Consider the following 19490-nt stretch of genomic DNA (forward strand, 5'->3'; position numbering starts at 1 on the left):
GCCGACGTGTTGCACGACGTGACCGTCGAAGAGAACACCTCTCTGCTTCTCCATAGCTCCCCGTTATTATCGTTGTTTCGAGCCGTTAATATTAATGGACGTAAATGCGCATTGCCGCGCTGGAAACAGAAATAAAGACGGACAAGAAGACGGGGGAGGTGGAGGGCGGGGGATGAGTCGAGGCAAAGACGAGAGAGGTATGCCAGGGGGCCGCAGCAACCTGTGTATCCCAACCCCTCTCTTCGCTATAATTGAATAGACGCAGCTGTGCGTATTGCATGCTCGTAAAAACATTAATGACCAATAGCCGACGCGAGCGTTGACGATCGTTTTGCGTTATTATTCCTTAAAGTGCGCGGTGCGCGCTGTATTTAGCCGCGAATTTTCTACGTTCACGATCACGTGGGTGAGCAGACGAAGTGAATAATGACGAACATGCGTCGGCCGGCTGTGCAAGAAAGTGCATATCTCCATATATATATATATTACTCATTAAATGGCATGCTTAACGATAATGAGACAGGCGTGATAAAAGAGTTTGCTTGTTTTCCTTGCAGAACAAATAGAGATATAGTATAAATAATACATAAATATTACGATACATAAAATAATTACAGTTTTTACATATTTTCATCTTTTTATTTCTCTCAAAATATAGATATGAAATAATTTATCGTTCTATAATCAATGAATAAAATTGTATCAATAATTATTTCTTTGACATCAAATATGTATTGATAGTTTTATAAAGTATTAATTTATAACAGCTATAATATAAAAAGCTTTTATATCATATATAATATTAGAGTATATATACATAAAATTTATATAAACAGTTTTATTGAGTATTACAATTGTTGTTATCAAAAATGTTGTAATATAATTTTATTATTTCTAGAAAGAATCACTTACCTGCATATTCCCGCTGCTAGCTCAAGATGATTCTTTTTTTTTATGTCAACAAGGAAGTTGACAAGGAATATATTTGATGACGCTTTATTTTGTTGTAGAAACGCTCTGTCTTTATTTTCACTAACGACTTCATTTGAATATACACAAAACCTGCAAATATTACATCATTATCGCGCGCACGCGATTTGGAGGAAGGGAATGGAAGGAAGGGGCGTCGAATTAGACAAGATTACACCCGTTAGGATTCTCTGAGAATCTTCAGCAAGCGAGTCCTGGTTTTTCTCGCGTTCTCCCGCGGGTATTTCCCATTAGGCGCCCATCGTTCCCTTGATTTTTACGCCCTTTCTTCATCATTCTCGCTCGTACGATGTAGCGACCGACTGACAGCTCCAAGCGCTTCGTCATGCAAGAGAAAGAGAGACAGAGAAAAAAAAAAATAGGCGATGGAGCAAAAGAGAAAGATACAGGAGATCTGCCGGTTTCCTCGAAGCGTTTCGCGAACGCAATACCTGCTATGTACTGGCGAGGTTTGTAATCACGCGTTTAACAGCCAATCGCGCAACGTCACGCAATCGGGCACGAGAGCGCGCGAAACTTCGGGGTCATCGTACATCGAAAAGGAAGCCAAATGCCGTGAAGCATGACAAGCTAATGTTTTAATGAATTAATCGTCACAAAATATCGCCGCGATCAAGCGAACGAGCGCGGCTCGGCTCGATTCGATTCGACGATCAAGCCGTTACCGTCGACTACCTCGTTCTAAGCCGCAACGCGGTCCCGATGATGACCTAGACCTTCGAAGGACGCCGGTAATTTCCTCTTCCTAAAAGCCGCCGACCGGCTCGTTTACATTCTACCGTCGACTTCTTCATGCCGCGTCGGTTGCGTGCTCCGCGATACACACTGGCTTCGTGTTCGGGAAGTTTACATCGACGTTCAACGATCCGTTTCACGTTTCTCCTTATACGTGATCACATAAAGCGTCATCATCCATCCTAGAAAATTCCACTCGGCGCGTCGTGTTCTTATATTATCATGCAAAATACTGAATTCAAGATCGTATAAAACGATTATAAAAATCACTATCGATGACAAATTAAATACGTGGCGCAAACCGCGATCTTCAGGTCTCTAAGTGTTCGTACAAAATAAAAAAGAAAAAAGCTTTTTCCGAATAGAATTTTCAATAATAAAAAATTTGAATTTGATCAAATCTGAAAGTTCGTTTGCTCCATTGCTGACAAAATAAATACACGTTTGTTAGATTTAAATAATCGATAACAATTTTTATATAGCGAACGGATGAACGGATTATTTTCCGAGTGCATTTTTTCGATATTGTCACCCAGTGGCCGTAACCAAGATAATCGCGGAGCTCGCTACTATTAACATGCTTCTCGCGAGACGACAGATTCTTTAATGACGGAAGCCACGAAGAAGCGTTGCTGCGTGCTAGGCCCGGCTGGCGTGCCCCGCTACATCCGCAGCAGCAGCGTGTATCGGGGCCCGTAATTACGGCATCATTTTCCTCGGTTCCAACAGCCTTGTAAATCATTCCGCGTGGTATCCCATGGTTCGACGTTCGTATCGGCGACTCCTCGACACCCGGATCCGCCCGCGACGAAAGAAACTGCTAGCGGAGCAATTTCCTCGGCGACGGGCCGAGACGTTAATCTCGGTCCTCATCTTTCGCGATCGATATATCGCTTCCGACTTCTCGTGTTTTGTATCCAACCCGGAATAACGCGCCTTATCTTTCTGCTTAGCCTTCCTCTTTAATAGTAGAACAGTCGAGAATCGGTGGAAAATTACTTACATTGGAAGAATAATTTCCAATCTTGCATATAAAAATAAAATAAGTTTTTAATCCATAAAACACTTGGTCTTTATGTACTCTGTCATTAAAAAAAAATTTTTTAAAAACTTACTGGCTCGACTATTCTAATATTAGAAATCTCCAAATGATCTTAACAAACGTCCGCCAACATCACACGTGATTATAGCAGTTGGTCGATATTCGCAGATGTGCGAAAAAATTTCTTCGCAACATCTCGATTCTTGATACGTCACGTCATTTATCTCAATTAATTATGAAGTCAATTGTCGCGAGTCATGAACGATTCGGATGTTGATTCCATTCCCGATGAAAGAAGACGCGCACTCAACACACAGTATTGTAAATACCCTCTTCATCGTCGCCAGTGCTCGCCGATATGTCGGATATCTCGGAATGAGACAGCGCGAGTTTCACGTAACCCCGATCTCGCTCCCTGGTGCCGGTTTTTCCCGCGGAGGGCAGTTTCTCCTCCTCCTGCGACGAGTCTCGCAACGGACTGCTAGCGCTGGTACCCAGCTCGCAGATTTCGGCGTAGATCTCTTCCGGTTTTGGCGGCGGTGTGGGAGGCAACGGCGTCAGACTATCTCTAACCTTGGAATACGGCGGATCCATGTCCGTACTGCTGGTGAGTACCTCGAGGACGCTGGTTGAGATCGAGCGTTGTACCTGTTGCCTAGACGACGCCTGCGCTGCCTGCATCAGATTCGTTTCCGACTCGAGACTGGCGTACCTCTCGGGCGACCGCATACCGATCTCCGGTCGTACGGCGAACGTGAAGGACGCCGACTTCTTAGCCGGGTTCCTGCTTCTGTTACCCTGCGCTATCCTCGAGATCCTGTCGAGGAAGCTATTGTTGTTGCTAACACTGCGGCTGCTGCTCCGGTCGCGGATCGTCGTCTTCTTGATGTGCTCCAAACCCTCCTTCAAACTTTGCAATATCGGCTTCGCTTCGGGTTTCGCTTTAATCTCCTTTAAATGCAATTCTTTTAGTTGACTGTTGTTGGACGCCGGTTTCGGCGGAGCAACTCGAGGCTCGGTCGCTCGCTGGTCTAAGGCTCTTCTATAAAGCGTTATCAAAGTGATCTCATCTCGTATCTTATCTCTCATATATGTATAATGTATATAAGCTACTTAACACTACAAGAATAATAAAAAAAGTTTCTTGACAGCTTTAAAAATCGAATCGACAAACTTCTTGTTACAATAAAATTAATGTGCTAAAAATTGAATTAGATTAATTAAATTAATTCTTTATCGAATATAAATCTTAATAAATATTTAAAAAAAATTCTTCCCTTTACTGGACTATTATTTTCTCAAGCTAATTAATTAAAAAAAAAAAAAACATTTTATACAAAATTGATTCTATTAATTTTTTTTAGACTCTCCGTGTTAGTATTGCGTATCTTAAACAATTAATATATACCAACGTAAATCATGTTTCTCCATGGAATTGCGACTTTTACCTGCAAGCTGAGAGTAATCGCTGCATTTTCGGAGATGCGAGCAGTCTTGCTTCGGAAGGGCATCCCAATCGTGCCCTTTTCACTCGTGGCGCGGTTGGACCGGTAGCGACGAGTTCCAAGAGCTCCGGCACCGTGGAATTTGGTAAAGGCCTTTCGGGCATCAACGGCACCGCGCAACCGAGAACTATGGGTCCTCTATTTGCGTTTTCCAACTGCATCAGACCGCTGTAATCTCGGGGCAACGGTATGGGTAGAGGTCCAGCAACCAGACGTACCTGAAGATCATGCACGCGAGTTCTTTCAAGAGAAAATCAAGAGTTTCCTTTGATAAAGCATGAAAATAAAATACGTAATCAATATCGCTAAACAAAAATATGGCAAAAGTTGATAGAAATATAACTTTGAGAATAGAAATATTAAATATAAAAAAAAAAAAATAAAGTGCGCGTATATGGAATAAATAATAAAATATTATACGAGCGTTTTATCAAAATTAATTCTTATTAATTAAAATAATGGGAGGTTTCTTATTTTATATAATATATAAAATAGTAACAACTTCTCCTCGGTTATGAGAAATAAACGAGGGACGAGATAAAATAGATAAGAATGATTACATTAGACGACATTAATTTTAAGACGCGATGAAGTTTACCCTCAGGGGAAGATCCCTCCTAGCGAGTTGGTGAACTCTGTAAAGCACCGCGTCGCTGCCGGTGTCGAGGCTGCCACTCTGACAGATCGCGTAAAACTCGCCTCTGGCCGAGAGTGGCGCGAACAGCTCGTGCCCATGAGAGTCCAGGCACTGAGCGTACTGATCCCTCTCCGAGGATCTCGAGGATTTGCCTTCCGGGATCATTCCGGACACGCCACTGGCGACCGGGGCCCGACGTGTGTCCTGAAAGACGGCGGTCAGCCGCAGGACCTCGCCGGCGCGCACCGTCGTCTTCGTGTAGTGAGCTCGCAAGTTTCCATTCTCTGCGCAATAGAAATCAACCAAAAGTTAACGCACTCTCGCAAACATTAGTAAAATTCAATTGAAATTTAAATTGTGATTCTCTCTTTATTTCATCTCTTTTTAAAGAATTGTGGAAACAAATAGAGAATTATAAACTTGAATTTAATTTTAATAATGTTTATGTGCATGTATTATGTACAGAAACAATTTATAGATGCAATTAATCGGAATGCGTCTTTCTCTAAACACGTCATCAAATACAAAGAGAATTATGTCGCAAATTTCTATTTAATTAGCGCTGGCAAAAAAATGTTTTCCCGCTGTTAAAGTTAAGACACGCGAGTTAATAACGTGCGTATAGCTGTTAATTAGTTCATTAGCGTTATTTCATTTATTTGCATATACAATACTATCATACTGTACATAATGAAATACAACACACGTTTAATCAGATGTTGTGAGAACTAGTTCGTAGAATATGTCTCAATTATATACTAATTTTTTATTAGTTATTATCCGTTTCATTATCCAACACATTTTGTCAGGGAAATTTCTACGCGTTTCTGATGTAATCATACATATAGCTAAGTCGGTCGCTTGATACACTATATATTTTGATATTCGAGGAGCATCCGACGAATTTCCATATTAAATCAACGATATCACATGCCTCGATCGTACCGTTGCAACGTCCCAAGCTAGCGAGCATGAAAGACGATATGGCGAGCAATTAACGTCAATAAACGTGTGGGATAACGGACACTGACGTGACACGTCCGGGGAGGCGTCACGAGAAGGATCAGGAGAAAAGTGGGATGAAGGAATTCCCCCATGATTTTCCGCCGCGATCATAATTGTTACGGCGTCGGTGCGTATAATGATATAATGCTCGCGCCGCGAGCTGCGTATACGCATTTGCAGTCGTTTATGCACGCGCGTCGCAAGGGACGGCTTTCACTGAGCCGCATACCTATTACGTTATGCGCCTGTCGCGCGTAAAGCTCGCCTTACGTTTAAATGCACGAACGAGCGACGCTACATACGCCACGAGAACCCGCACATTACGAACACATTGACATTCGTGTCACGGCCAGTCGCTGCACTCTGAAGAAAATAATCCGCGCCGCGAGGCGAGATATGACGAACGTCTATGTGTAGAATTATATAGGATGTTTTAAATCCCTGTATATAGACTACTCTGCCCGTAAAAAGAAATTAAAATTAATGACGAAATCACAAAAATCGAGAACAGTTATTTAAAATTGGACAAATTCGATGCGTACACATATATAGTGTAATACATAAGTGTAGAAAAGTAAATGTGTATTAACTCTACCTATATTTTGCCTATTTGTAAATGACTGCTTTGGCTTCACCTGACACATCGCTGTTAGCAATCTAAATATAATATATAGAAATCTGTGCATTTCTTCAAATATCACTTTCTCAAAAAATGTGAGCAGAGGTCTTGTCATTTTGAAAAATAATCTGAATTGTTAACAAGCGCGCTAGTTATAGCTCGGATTGCATTTTCACAGGCAGATTGCAGTGGATGATAATCGCAATCGTGACAGTTGGCCCATGGAAAATGCGGACTTGGGTTGGCCGGAATAATAAACTCGAGCGCCAGATATGTGGATAATCTCTATGCGGTTAAAAAGAAAAGGCGCGCACAAAAAGAGAATAATCTAAATAGTGCTAAGTTTTTTTAAATCATAAAATAAGAAGAATAAGTCATGTTATCGAAATTTGGTTAACAATTTGTTTTATCAAATGAGTGTTATAATTAAATATAAATTTACAATATAGCTGTATACAATATAAAGAATTTTGAAATTATATATAAATTGTAATATAATCACAATATAAAGAATTTTGCAATTATATATAAATAAAAATAAACGAATAAAAGCTTTTATAAATATGTCATACAAAGAAAGAAATAGGCAATTAAGAGTCAGCGAAGTACTATGAGCGGATATGTTTTATTACAAATCAATTTACATTAATTAAATGATTGTAAATGATAATAGATATAATCATAAAGAACGTACGTTCCGATCCTTTTTTTGGATCATCTTCAGCGCAATTACAAAGCAAGGGAAAGCTATTAAATTAAAAATGTAATAATAACAGAATAATACACTAAACAAGAGTGAGTCACCCATGTTGTCAAAAGGTAAATGTTATATGTATAATAAAAATAAACTTTCGAGATAAAGAGAGACAATTAGTAAATAAAGTATACTTATAAATATAATAAAATGTTGTGCAGAAGATAAATGTTACATACAGGGATAATCAATATATTTGTATTATCAATTGTTTTTTTAATGTATATTTTATTAGACAGTATCTCTCTATCTCGAAAGTTCATTATATAATATTTACCGTCTGACAACATGGATGACTCACTTCTGTGTATTATTATTATTACATTTTTAATATTTCATTTATTTTGTAATTGCGCTGAAGAAGATCCAAAAAAGATCAAAACGTACGCTCTTGGCAATTATACCCATCATTACTTAGTTATGTCAATATAAATTTTAATAAAACATATGCGTTGCAATTAGCACTGGCTTTTAATTGCTTTTTCTTTCCTTTGTATGATATATATAAATTAATTTAATCAAAAGATCAATTCTATACATATAGATACATGCAAAAAGTATAATAATTTATAAGTAAAATAATTTACCCATTTTAGAGTGCGTCAAGGTGTAAGCTCTCAATGGCTTTGCGAGCAAAAACGCCGGTACTCCAGCGCGTACTAACGCGCCGACTCTTCTGTACACTCTGGCATTTCCGGTACCGCTATTATTGGAGACCACTGAGAACCAGCCTGTAATAAATAAGAGAACACACGAAATGTAATAAGAAAATTATGTAGTTAGAAACAAATTCATAAAAATAATAAAAATAGATATACATAAACATTAATAACACATTTATAAATAAATATGGTATTCTTTTTATGTACGATAGATTAAGATTAAGAGTTTCTCTATGTAGAAGAGACGCTATTGCAGGAAAAACACGCGACATTTCATTGATACGGGGATTTACGGGATTTCGCTTTCTCGTGCAAAGAGACGCGAGGCGACGCGAACACGTGTGTCAGTCGTGTGCAACGTCATTCCGCGTCTAGTTTCATCTAGCGCTCGTTCGTTAGCGGTCCATGGCTTCATTCTCCACGCGGAACGTGACAAACGTTACCGTTGCTGCGCACGTTCTACGCCGTGGAAACTCGTTCCACTTTGAGGCGCGCGCTTTCGCATAGCGGGGAGAAAAACCGGCCGTCGACTAGTTTCATAAACCTACCTACCTATGTTCGAGCACGCCGTTAAAATCACCGCGGCCAACAACTAATAATCCTTTACGAAATCACAATGTCAATTTGACCCACTTTGTTAATACAAGCGGCGCACCGCGTCTCGAAACTAACATCGACATTTATAGCCCGGCCTAACGAGATTCTAAGATCCAGTTTCATAAAAGCAATTTAAGTCGTTGTATAACGCGTAGATACATAACTGATCGAGTTATGCCTCTGCATCGCGACTAACTACAATTTTCATTAAATCCACAATCGTTACCTGTGCGTCTAAGGATATCGTCGCGATTCCTTTCTCTTAATCCTTGATAACGCGCGATTTCTCTTGTTAAATTTAATGTATTATTGTATGATTTAATGCACAATTTTGCATAAATCAATAAATTTACTATTTAAATGTAAACGCTTTTCTAAGTCCTTTTTTCTGTTTAGAAAACCTTTATCATTTGTATAGTCCATTGATATAGTATTGTATATATAAAAAGGTAATTTTATGCAATCGCAATATTATTTGATCGTCCACGCGAGAGATCAATCGAGAAAATCGAAACTACGACGATCTTCGATCTAGAATCGTGGTGTGACGCGAGCTTCGATTAAATCGGTAATCCGTCGATTTGCGACTCAGGAGCAGTCGCGTGGAAATTTATAGCCGAATATAAACGCGCGCTCGTTCTCGTGTGCGGCACGGTATTTACAGTACGAGCATATAAATCGTCGTACCGTTTCGCAAGCGATTTATACACATCGCGTCTTCGCCATTTTCAATTGATTTACAATGAGCCTGTTGTGTTGTGCGAATTCCCGCAATCGTTACCTCCTTTCCGCGAATGGATATCATGAATGTTTTATTGGCACATCCGGACGTTTACAGCCAATTTCGAATTTATCCTTAATCGGCTTTCACGATGCGCGATAGCCGGATTAAATTGTAATGTCCCTTCGTGGAGAACGGAGATAAACGCGAGACGTGAGTTAATGGCCTGCAATAAATTTACTCGGGATATTCCTAATTAGGTTCTTCTCATTTTTATTTTGCATCTTCTATATGTCCGCAGAATAAATTTGGGAGGCATTAAGAACGATTATAATCATAACTTATCATTGCAATAAAACATATATGCATTCCATCAGCCTCAAGATATGAGATGCGCGAGTATATCTATTCCGTCTTTTTCATCTTTCCATAATAATTACTTTCACCTAGAAACAAAATGTCAAAGATATGAAATATTACAAATAAAGAAAGTACGCGAGACAAGTCGCAATTAATTGAGCGTGACGAGTTTTGAATGAAGAGAAAGTATCTCAAGTTATAACGAGATCGTCCAATAGCTAGTTAGCAAGAGATATTTGCTATTACAATTCTATTACAGTATAAATTATAAAATTATTCTCCCGACCGATTGTAGCTACGTGGCTGTCAGATACTTTACGTAATCACGATGCATATGCCTTGTCATTAAACGCGATTTATGCGCGCCTATGCGTTTTCGCGTTTTTGTTGCGCGCGAGGCTGCGTATCTAATAAAGATTGAGAAAAAGCGTGTAAAGGAACGCGGATTTTGCGTCTTTCGTCGACTTCCGTAAGGGGCTTGCGAGATATAAATTAATCAAATAACTTTCTCGTATCGCCCACGTCTACGAAGAAATCGATTCCGACTCTATCCATTACGATTTCTATCGTGCCGATTCATTCATCAGTAAACTCGTGCTCGCCTTGGCTGAGATCGATCTCGCCCTCGATTTCGCTTGTTACACATCCAGGCTTCCCTTGAATACTGCCTACTGTACTCGATACAAAATAGTAATTCCGGTAGTAATTCATGTTTGGCTTAATCGATTCAGAAATTCAATTGATACTTTTGTAACGGTCTCTTTCTTTCCGTTTCTCTTTGAATGAACCAAATTTTCTCTTTCCGTCTTTTTTTTTCCTTTTTCCTCTATTCTATATATTCTAATCGCTTTAATTATTGCCATAAAAATGCACATTGTTGAATTATGTGTGTGTGTGTGTATGTATGTGTGTCTCACGCTTCTGAGAAATTAATCAATATAATTTTACTATACATATAGAGAAAATACATACAATACAAAAAAGCGGAAATCTGTAGCGGTCGCAGAATAAGAAGACACGAAAAACTATCGTCCGCGATTACACAGTTATTTACAAGATACCGTACGAGTGGCCATCCTCGGAAGCTTCATGGTTCGGTACGAACCGTTACTCAAACACATCGCGGTATCATACACGTCCGGCTGTTGAATTGACGATCAAGGTTCTCCTGGATGTAATCTTAATAAAAGTCTAATCTACTTTGCGGTCTGGAATAATTTTTACTTAACGGATCAATATCAAAAATTTTTATTTCAATGATATAATATCGCGTTAACTTAATGTAACAACCAATCATCATCTGAATTAAAAAAAGACAAGAATGATACAGGAAGAAACCCATCACACTATATGTATAGATGGCCAAAAACATTAAACGGCTTTGGCTATAAACGAGACATTGACATTGACAATATTCGGTAGGATTAATTAATTATATATGCGTCTAAAATTCGTAAATGTATCTCGCGAGCTGCTTTGATTAAATATTCATGACTTTTATACTTTGCCGATTTAAAATTTAACTTGCAAAAGACGATGCATAAGCAGCGATATTTATCACTCGATCAATCTTTTCATCAGCGCGTGACGCCGTCATCATCTAATCTGAATATTATATAAGTGCGTAATCGAACACACGCCTATGCTAAGCCTTCGAAAAGCAAAAGGCGGAACGTTCAATACTCATTAAATCGGTTACGGGTCCATTGCCAAATACGCGCCGAACCAGATTATTCAGATCGCTCCCATTATACCGGAGGTCAGGGCGAAGTCGAAGTAAGAGTGAATTCCATCGACGACTTTCACGTTGCGTAATCGCTGCCCTCCGGTCTCGCATGCGTACGCACGTGTACCGATCCGCGTTCGTATAATATATATTCTCGCTTGTATAATGAACAGTCAGGTACGGATCTATATGGAAATTAATGGAATTTAATTCTACATAGAATGCACAACTTTCCTCTTTTATAAAAGAGGAGTAGGGGAAAAAAATGGAAGAATATTTTTTAAAATCCATTTAAAGAGAGATTTTTCTACTAAAAAATAAGAGAAATATATCAATTTTTAAAAAACAGCGTCCGATTCTGCAAGCGATCATTAATTCTTGAAAGACGCATTTCTACAAAGATTCACCTTAGGGCGAGCTTAAGAATTGACGCGGCATATTGGCGCAAAATTAACATTTTCGCTCGCCTCGTTTCGGGACGTTACGTCACGGTCGTTAATTTGTGCATTCTTAAGCAGTAGGTAATAATCACTCCGCGAGTGCTCCTTGATTTACAACGCTCGACGAACAATTCGTTTAGACCCGCCGGGACTCTTGAGTTATTTAGCTACCGTGCTACTCGGTGCATGAAATTATCCATCTATGTCTGCAGATGATTCTTGTTCACTCTGCCGTGTTCGATCTGCCGATGTATGTTAAGCCAGCCACTATGTTGGTAAACTGGAGCAGATCTCTGATTAAGTAATGATAGACCACCGTCGTTCATTCGACCGTTATTCATTCTTTACATTCTCAACAATTCTATCTAAGATTGTAGTCCTGTTACCAAGCATTCGCCAGAGCGAATTTTATTTTGCGATATGCGAAATGGTAATTTCATTTTATTTTATTTTTTGCCGCAGTAAAGAAACTTGTAGTAAAAATATTTGCATTGCACAAAATTATTGTTAATTGATATAAAATATTACATAATAGATTTCTATTGAAGAAGCTACTTTTTTTAAAATGAACATTTGTTTTATATACATATATAAAACAATAAACTATATATTTTAGATAAAAATATTATACATGTATAAATATATGTATAATACATATTACATTTTTTCTCAATTAAATTCTGATGTTTCAACAATAATTACTGGTTCTATTTAATTTGTCAAAAATATACATTTTACTTTGCATTATTATAAAAAAAAGAGATTAATAGAGATTAATCCGATTAATTTTGCATTATTTAATTTTCTAAAATATATATTGTTAAACGAATGAATGCTATTCCACTTTTTGACGTTTAGAGTAATTTTCTGCCGCGTACATGAAATTCTTGCGGTATTAACCGGCATGGAACTTCGTTCTCGACGGCGGGCACGCGGATGGGCCCCCGATCTATATTCCACCACGACTGACACCTTCAATTTGCCGCGTTCCTGGCCGCGAGTGACGTGCAAAACGGCGGATGGAAGGGAGAAACGGGGGTCGGGGAGGGGAGGGGACGGCCCCCCGCGTTTTTTCACCGCAGACCGCTCGCTCGCGCGGCCGATCTTCCACGGACATGATGAGGTATAAATGGTACGTGTCAACGTGCCAACACGGAGAGACGCGGCCAATCCCTGACCACTGTTCAATGCACAATTGCATAAGGCAGGCCCCATTTTCTTGCTCGTCCGTCCAGCCGTGCGTGAGGAGATTCATACCCTTATGCCATCGCCAATTTCGCATGCAAATGTCCAGTCGTCCGCCCGCGTAGCATGAGGATCACAATAAATAACGATCAACAGGCAAATTACCGCCTTGCGTAATTTTTTTGCGCCCATGTATGAACAATCTTTCTCGCGTCCTCTCTCTCTCTCGCTTCTTTCCTTAAAGCTCTCTAATCTGCATCATTGACTTTTTTCTCTTCGAGCTTTATGCGCATGTATATGACTCGTTACTTGCATATTTCTCTACTATAATATTTTCCATAAGAGAGAGAGAGAGAGACAAAGAAAGAAAGAGAGAGAAAGAGACAGACAAATAGACAGACAGACAGAATGAGAGAAAAAGAGAAAAAGTATTATGTGTATTTTATACAAATAGAAATTTTATCAATAAAATATTTAAATATTAAAAAGATTTTATATTTTAAGGGAAATTGGATGTCATGTAAAAATTAAATTTTGCGAAATTAATGTTAATTTTTTTTATATTTAATAAAGTTGCAACTTTCTATTTTTTTTTTTTGCTTTAAAGACTGCATAACGCAATATTGTTCTCACGCTGCGATGTGCGGGTCGCAAATTCTTGCGCGCAATTCTTCATAAAATATCGTCTGTATCTTTGCTTTCACTTTCCTTTCCTCACCAACGGCATTTTATTCAGCTGATGATGAAGCGACATAAGAAAGTGATAATCCTCGTCCAGATACACGCTTTGAGAATCTATGTTATCGCTGTTTGCCTCGTCGCCGACGTACTTTCCTGATTTGCATCGCATTCGAGCGAAGGATGTAGCCGTTGACAGTTTATTGACAAACGTTCGCACGCGATCGTTATCGGGATCGAACAAATAGGTATCCAATTGGCGAGAAATATTTCACAAATTTCTGCGCGCTGAACGCAATCAAATGATTGAAAGTTGATGATTGACAATTGTCCGATTTTTCTCTTTTCTATCTTCCACAAAAATTTTTTTCTGCAAAATTCGAGATGTCTCGAATCGATGATAAATCGTATTTGAGTGGCGGATAAACACTTTCAATCGTTATCGACAAATTTTCAATTACGTCTTGTACATTTGCTCTTTTTGGAACGTCATGCTGAATTTCTGCGGAGTCATTACTTTTCGCTTTCAGCTTTCTCTCGATACGAGAATTTCTCCTATTTCTTTCAATTTCCATTAAAACGTCTTTTTCCTCTTCTGCTGGAAAACAGGTGCTCGTGCAGCATAACTCGCTTTCGCAAGAGATTTGCAATTAATTTACCGTTTTTTCCGTTCTTATTTAATTCTATGAAATTAAAATCAAGTATATCCATACAATCATCTTGACTCGTTTCGACTTTAAAGCTCTCAGAAATACATACATATAAACATTAAACTCGAGTATTGATCCGTTGTCCAGCAATTGTCAGTATTTTCTATCTTCGTATAAACATATATACACTTCGTTCGAACGTAAACATCGAATTGAAATCTGCTCGTCGATCTCCGACATACTCGAAAGTGTCCTCGGATTGACAGCTACAGAAGCTATCGTACTACTACCGTCCCGACTTTCTTCCCGCAAACACCATAACGGAATGCACATGATGCTTTTCTTCTTGATGAACGACAACCATGTATCCATGTACGAGTCCAACTTTGATCTTCGTTTTCTCCTAAGTCATTTGTCTCTGTCAATCGCGATCGATTTCGCACGGCCATCCGCAGGCAAAGATTGAACGCATCTAGAAAACAATCCCGGCATCTCTTTATCGCCGTTTCATCAAGTCAATTTGCGATCACCTTTTGATTGCATAAGCACGAAATCAGACAGCGAATTTCGAAGTATTCGTGCTTCCATAAGTCTTGCGATTACGCTTGCAAAATTTCTCACTTTCCGTATACATTTTTTTGAATGATTATATTTATATTTACTTGAAATCAATAAGGATGTATTTGTTCTATTATTACATCCAAAATTCTTAGATAATAATTGCTATGATATAAGGACAGATTATATTCATCAAAACTTTTGATTCTGTTTACGTATTTAGGATGGTAAACTTTTCCAGATTTTTAATTGATTTTAGGTGTCTCTTATTTCTTCTTAAAAATCCGAAAACGATTAGTTCTTCATGATAAAAAGATTTGCAGATATTTACGTTTATGTGACATACGAGATGGATGACACATAAAAATGACAGTAAACAGATTATTGATTAATAACATAACTTCACGCAAGCTTTTCTCATTAAATTTTAATGGTAACTTTAATTTCCAAGTCATTAAATCTTACTGCATGATTTATGTAAATTTTTTATAAACTCTTTATGAATTAATTATAATAATTTTTATATATAATGTTTTAACCCTTGCTATTATCTCTTTTTTTTATTACTTGAATAAATTTCTATTATAAATTTCTATTGATGCTATACATAGATCTGCATTACGGATAATACTTTCCTTGCCGAGTTTTTCTCAAGGTAGTATATATACATATAATCCATCCGCTGCCGTGAATCTGATAAACTGCAAAAGAAGCTTCCGTGAAACACTTTCCAGCAAGTTCTACACCGGTGAATACAAGAATTCAAACGGTATTATGTAAGAGTGCTTCCTTCTTTTCTAAACTATAAATCAAATAACTCTTTGTCACAAAAAGCTATTTAAATTTTCAAGTGGAAAAACTGGCAAATAAGAACCAAGGTGCGATAAATTATTATTGTCAAATTAACTAATGTTCATTAAAAATGTACAAATGTCAAAAATTTGAAAAAAATATTTGATTTAGATATTTGAATTTAGATTTGAAAATTTAGTTTGAATTAAAAAATTAATTAATCTTGTTCCGTTTGCCTTTTCCCACCATTTTTACTTGTATGACTTTGTTTTATAACTTATTTTTGAAATGTGTACATAATTTTTTTATAATAAGAACTTGCTGTAAATTTAAAAATTGATCAATTGAGAAATTTAAATTTGAATTCGATGTAAGAATTAACTAAACTTGCCGCATTAGCCTTTCTCTCATTATTTTTGTTTTTTAACCTTTGTTTATCGTCATCTTTATGATCATTATTTTTGTAACCATATCAACCGTGTCATCATTATATCTTGATTGGCGGCATATCTAGAATTTTCTTCGCGCAGTTCTCTTATAGTCCTATAGGAAAGGAATTCATGTATTGCAATAGTAATGCAATATTCCATTCATGCATTACGTGATACATTAATTGTTAATTTAATAATTGATGTATAATTTAAAATTCTTGTGTAATTTAATTCCGTTTGTATATACGTCACAGTACGGAAAATATTTTGGCAGCGAATTAACAATAACATGATATTCAGTCTTGACAACGTAAACATTTGCTATTGTTTATGTATCACGACTTTGTTATTTATACGGCGAATAGAATTGTAGTGGGGCGAGACACTCGAATTCCTTTCCTACGTGTTATCATTCGCGCGACGACACTTAAACAGTAAAGAAGCAGCACGAAACGCTTTGTTAAATTCATTTCCTAAACGCGATTGCAACAAATATCATAACATAATTTGAAAAGATTAATAATTAATTATCTTTTGCGTACCTTAAATAATAATTATAATTTAATATTATAACTAAACATAATTATATTGCTACGATAGGTCTTTAAGCGCATATTTCGAATGATGTATATACATATTTAATAAAGATCGGAATCAATATTATAAATTATTGTTTTATGCGATCCTTATAAGCAATAATTATTTCTTCAAAAATATTTAAAGTTAAATATATTTCGTCCGATGCTTCATCCTTCGACGGCATGGTTCGGATTAAGATTATCGCGCAATTGAACAAATCGCAAAATTGAGTAATTAACGAAAGGTTTCGTGATACATCAATCGTTCAATTAATATATAATCATAATTTCAAATATATTTTATACTTTAATACTCTGCGTATACATACATATAATATGATAGTTCGTAAAATATTTCGGCAACAACTTTTCAATAACATAGTGTTCGGCCTTCGCGACCCCCAATTGTTTACGTTTACATATATCGTCTTATCATTCGAACGGCGACATTCAAAGAGTACGTAGTGGTACGAAGCGCTGCTCATATTCTTAAATATTTTTTCTAAATGTAGATTTTTATCTACGTTTCTTATTCTCAAATATAATCTCACGTTATACGTATATAATTTTGTAATATGATATATATATATATATATATATATATATATATCATATTACAAAATTATATACATATAATATACTCGTAGGGTGTAACTTTGGGTGGGAGGGCTTAGTACCTGGACGGTGCCTTAAGGGTCTTAAGGTCTCTAAAGGTTTACTGAGAAGGGGAAAACCAAGCACCCAACGCCGTCGTTGCTGTCATCGCGCCGCGGACGGCTCGTCGTATCGTTGGTGCTGTCATCGTGCCGCGGACGGCTTATCGCGGCGTCGATCCCGTCATCATGTCGCGCATCGGTTTTCGAAAGTGCAGGAGTATCGCTCAAAATATCGCGCGTACAAGAGTGCGGAAGATTTTTTAATAAAAGTGCGGGAATGCCGTTTAAAAGTATCGCGCGTGTGTGAATCAATTTGAAAGGAGGAGGAGGCCTAGGAGAGGCATCGGGTACCGGTGGAGCAAAACTTGTGGTAAGTAAATTGTTATTTGTATATTAATTACATACGCTATTTAAATTGAGCAATTAATTACGTATTTTGATTTTTTTATTTATATGATTGAAATAAGAGAGAATTAAAAAGAAAAAGATTTTTATATAAAAGCTATAATCTTGTATAGTAAAATTTTATAATAAAAGTTTTCATTTATAAATTATTATTTTAGCTTTTATATAAAATTATTAGTTATTAGTATCTTTTTTCAAAATTTATAAAATTATTTTATTAATGTTTATTATAAGCATCGTATATAAAATTCAATGCACACTAAATTTTTTAAATATTAATTATTTTGAACGCTGCTACAATTTCGCTCTTCTATTTGTATGTTACAGATCAACGTAGCGACCCTGACATTCTGAGAGGAGGAGGAGGCCTAGGAGAGGCATCCTGCATCAGCGGAGCAGCCCAAGGGTGAGTATTATTATTTTTATATTAATTATTATAAATCTCGTACATGCATTAATTCGATTCGATCGTTATTTGAATATTTTAAATAAGAGAGATTCATACTATAAAAGTTTTTATTTAAAAAAAATAGTTTTCTTTTTTAGAATTTATAAAATTATTGTATATTTATATATCTTCTTATTATTATACGCATCGGATGTAAAATTCGATGCGTACAATAATAATTTTTTGAAATATTAATTATTTTAAGCGTTGCATAATTTGGATTTTATATTTGTATATTGCAGACAACGTAGCCTCAAGACCAAATCTCCGCTGTTGCGCATCAGTGCTGGTGAGTGATAAATTTTATTTTATTTTGAGGTGACGGATCCGTAGATATTGTAGATGCAAATGTAGATTGTAGATTATAAATAGATCCGTTCCCTCAAAATGGATGGGCTAGCATAGATTAAATCAAATAACTTTCAATAGATTTTTTTAATATGCATTAAAACATATATTAGAAATATAATTTAAAATATAAATTAAAACAAAAAAATATACTATATTTTTCTCAATTTTATTTAATTTATTTAATGAAGAAGACGCTAATAATTTTATTTCTTATATAAAATATTGATAATTATTTTTATGTTGCGTCAATTTTGTTATAATTTTTCATAGCCCATCCATCTTCATTATCATATTAATGAAAGCTTTGACAGTTTGTCATGCATCGTTTTAATATAACTTAATTTATATTAAAATAAAATTAATAAAACATTTATATGTCCTAATGTATGGATAATTTAACGATAATATTTTTAATAATAAAATAATAATAAAAATAATAAATAATAATATACGATTTAATATTTTTAATAATAATATAATAACATTATATTATTATAATAATATAATCTTAATAATATAATATTAATATAATAATATTATACTATTAAAATATTATAATATTATAATATTGATAATATAAATGAGATTTAATATTTATATTTAATAGTATTATTTAATATTATATATAATATTATATATTATATATTATATTATATATATTATATTATATGACACATAAATGTTTTATTAATTTTATTTTAATATAAATTACATATTATTATAAATATTATATATTATTATAAGATTAAAGATTATTATTACTTCAATTATATTAAATTTGATTGATAACTTGGGATTAGATTGATTAAAATAAAATTATATTAAAACGATGCTTGACAAATATGCCATTAACGAGCATACAATTATGCTCATGTATCGGCGAATAATTAGCCGGGAATGGAAGAAATGTTTTTCTTTCATTGACCTCCGATAAAGGTCGAAGCTACATCTCTGGCTAAATGTAG

General features: G+C 36.1%; 1 protein-coding gene across 7 annotated transcripts in view; it reads right to left on the reverse strand.

The window, feature by feature from the left end:
• Positions 1–995: 995 nt before the first annotated feature.
• LOC126848662 (uncharacterized) overlaps positions 996–19490 on the reverse strand; it is a 41975-nt gene continuing 23480 nt past the window's right edge. For all 7 annotated transcript variants that reach the window (XM_050589707.1, XM_050589711.1, XM_050589712.1 and 4 more), the window contains 4 exons: positions 7875–8018; positions 4871–5193; positions 4216–4490; positions 996–3809 (listed from right to left, as the gene is read on the reverse strand). In XM_050589707.1, the coding sequence (XP_050445664.1) occupies positions 3074–3809; positions 4216–4490; positions 4871–5193; positions 7875–8018 (1478 nt within the window). In that variant the 3' untranslated portion in view covers positions 996–3073. The remainder of the gene's footprint in view (positions 3810–4215; positions 4491–4870; positions 5194–7874; positions 8019–19490) is intronic.

The sequence above is a fragment of the Cataglyphis hispanica genome, chromosome 4 (assembly GCF_021464435.1).
Source record: "Cataglyphis hispanica isolate Lineage 1 chromosome 4, ULB_Chis1_1.0, whole genome shotgun sequence".
NCBI classification, from domain to species: domain Eukaryota; kingdom Metazoa; phylum Arthropoda; class Insecta; order Hymenoptera; family Formicidae; genus Cataglyphis; species Cataglyphis hispanica.